The following is a 3,038-nucleotide window of genomic DNA, read 5'->3' as shown; positions in this document are numbered from 1 at the left end:
AATAGCTGCCAAAATGACTGGGATGTCTTACTCCTTCCACTGTTGATGGCCTATAGAACATCCGAGCATGAAGCCACTGGATACACTCTAGCAAAGCTTTTGTTTGGTCAGGAACTTCGGTTGCAAGTGGACCTGATAACAGGACACCCACCTTATGAAGAGTTGTCTGAAAATGTGTCAGAGTTCGTGAAAGTGTTATCTGAAAGGATGGATAATATTCACCATCAAGTGTGTTCAAACTTGAAAACGTCTGCTGATTCCATGAAACTATGTTATGATAAGAAATCTACTGAAGTCAACTTTGTACCAGAAAACAAGGTGTGGTTGTATAATCCCAGGAAGACCAAAGGGAAGTCTCCTAAGTTGTCTTCTCCATGGGAAGGCCCATATGACATAGTGGATCGTCTCTCAGACGTGACTTTCCGGATAAAATGTGGTCTGGGAGGTAAGTCGAAGGTGGTGCATGCCAACAGGCTTTTCCATTATCCCGGTCCAGGACATTTCAGTCGGAATGAAGTGAACAATAGAACAAAAGATGCCACTGAAGACGTGTCACCTGGAAAGGCTACTGTCAAAGAACAAACTCTGCTCGGTTTTGAGAAGGGAAACAGTAAATCCCTTGATGAAGTTACTACCACTGATGTGACTGTTACCGATAATAGGACATCTCCTGATAGAGCAGATGAACCACCCCGTGAAGCAGAAGCCAATAAGACGGAGACGACTATGGAAGAAGAAACGTCCTGTAAAATTAAGAGACTTTGTTGTATTTTAATTTTGTGTTTGTAAATTCTGTACATTTAATTCAGTTATTATTGGTTTAATGTAAGTGGCTATTATTTGGGACGAACAATTCTAAGGAAGGGGCAGTGTTACAACAGCAAAAGTCACGTGACGCTGGGACCATGCTTGGTAATTTTCTCGAATAATCAGGGAACTCCGCGAATGTTGGACATGCCTCTTTATTAGTATATAAACATGGCAGAGAAAATCCAGCGGGTGAAGTGAACAGTAGTTATGGTAAATTTTGTGTAATTTATAATTCAGTTAGTTTCGTGCTAATGAGCCGTAAAGTGTGTGTTTTGCACTCGTAGAGAGCAAAGTTATCAAGATAGTGAATTGCTGTGATTTATAGTGTGTATTATAAAAGTTGTTAAGTTTAAAGTGACGAGAAACGTACTGACTATGGAATTACTGTGCTAAAAGTTTGTATCAAGAAATTTTAAACTGAAAGTTTAAACTGAAGTTCCTCGGAATGAATTTCTACCAGAAATTAACAAACAAGCAGATACTTAACAATACGTTAAAACTTTTGGAATGGCCAATTTTAATTGTATTGTCCCAGGGCCCTGCATATAAGAAAGGGGAAAACTACGACTTTATAACAGTTAGTTTATTAGACTTTTTCCCCTAAAAGTATTATCTAGTAACTAATAACTCTTCAAACTGAATAAATAAGATATTGTTACCTTTCTTAAAGCATCACGTGGGATTCCACTTCGTCTTTGTTTGCTGGCATGATATTTACGGTAATTTAGTTGAATCGTTCTTGCAGCCTTATTCCGGGCGTGTATATCACTTTGTTGTTTGTCTTTCTATAAAGGCCATGTTAATAGATAAAGTTTAGAGTCAGACATGTTTCAATATTTTTTTGTTCTATCGGAAATGACGAAAATAACAGAATTACTTTTACGGATGACATGTAACATTTCATAACTGAAAATTTTCCTTAATTATAACAATTCAAGTGAAACCATAATTGTGAAACACACTCAAACAAAAGATGAAGAAGATGATATCTTCTTATAGAGGAATTATTACTGGTATGTTTTCATAAATTTGTGTATAATATTCATCTTTTTTTTCTTCAGATTTATGCCTTCAGGGCCATGCTGCTGTAGGAGAAGGCAAGGGCAGGCCTTACATTATTGAAAAAGAATATTAACACAGTGACACCAGATTCTTTAAAGGTATATTTTTGTTTTAATCACCACCTGTTTCTAGACTTTTATTGATTATTTTTTACGGCAAAGAATTAATAGTGATAAATTCGGGTTACTATGTAAAAAATTCCACTCTCTTAAAAATGTTATTGGGCTTTGTAATTTCACAAGTTTTGGGTGTGTTTGTCCTCTCTGAATTGCGAATTTTTATTTAAGTGGCCTTTCCATGGATTAGAGAACTATTATCTAAAAGTCTGTAGTAGGGTAAGTGACATATATTGTTAAGAATATTCACATATTTTGTTGACAGCACGAGCTCAAACTCAACAAGGAAATTTTCAAAGGTAACTATCTCTTTGAAATTAAGTTTAATTCTAAAAATATAGATTTTCTGATATCAACCCATCACACCTAGTTGTGATTCAACCTATTAATTACTAAGCAATTCTAATTAACAGAGTAAACCATACCAATGTTTTCTGTGTTTTTCTAGAGCCACTTCTAGTTGTTTTACTTGTGGTGATATCACTAGCAGGACTCCGGTTTACTGGTATTCCAACTGCAGCTGTTCCAGTCAAAGACACAGGTAAGAAAGCACATTTCTGTAGAATATCCCGCTTCCTGTCATAAACTTGAACCTCAGCCAGTGACGAGTTTTCTTTGCTACTCATACCTCCAATTATAAACACTTGAGTTCCTGGAAGGCACAAAGTTTTATTCGTAAATTTTAGTTTGTTTTAGTGTTGTTTTTGTTAATAACTGAATCGAACCCTCATTTAATCAGGAATGAGCACACAGCAAAACTAGTACGCCTTTCTTTATTTTGGTCTGCATTTCCTTACATGCTGTGTCTGGCTCAAATTTCATTGTGGTAGCACATGATTATACTCATAACACAAATACATTTTGTTTTGATTACACCCTTATAAATAAACAGAATATTAACCTAGCTAGTGGTGGTTTATAGACTGCCCCATGGCTTCAAGCTAGCTAGTGGTAGGTAATAGACTGCCCCATGACTTCAAGCTAGCTAGTGGTAGGTAATAGACTGCCCCATGACTTCAAGCTAGCTAGTGGGGGGTTTTTGACTGCCCC

At 36.5% G+C, this 3,038-nt stretch overlaps 1 protein-coding gene across 1 annotated transcript in view; it reads right to left on the bottom strand.

The window, feature by feature from the left end:
• LOC106475050 (beta-scruin-like) overlaps positions 1-3,038 on the bottom strand; it is a gene marked incomplete at its 3' end in the record, with an annotated part of 29,316 nt that overhangs the window by 6,486 nt on the left and 19,792 nt on the right. The window contains exon 3 of the mRNA XM_022379270.1: positions 2,414-2,640. Within this exon, the coding sequence (XP_022234978.1) occupies positions 2,414-2,640 (227 nt within the window). The remainder of the gene's footprint in view (positions 1-2,413; positions 2,641-3,038) is intronic.

Source organism: Limulus polyphemus, unplaced genomic scaffold (genome assembly GCF_000517525.1).
Source record: "Limulus polyphemus unplaced genomic scaffold, Limulus_polyphemus-2.1.2 Scaffold8018, whole genome shotgun sequence".
NCBI lineage: Eukaryota > Metazoa > Arthropoda > Merostomata > Xiphosura > Limulidae > Limulus > Limulus polyphemus.
Note: the sequence above shows the minus strand (reverse complement) of the source record. Positions and strands in the feature narration are given on the sequence as shown.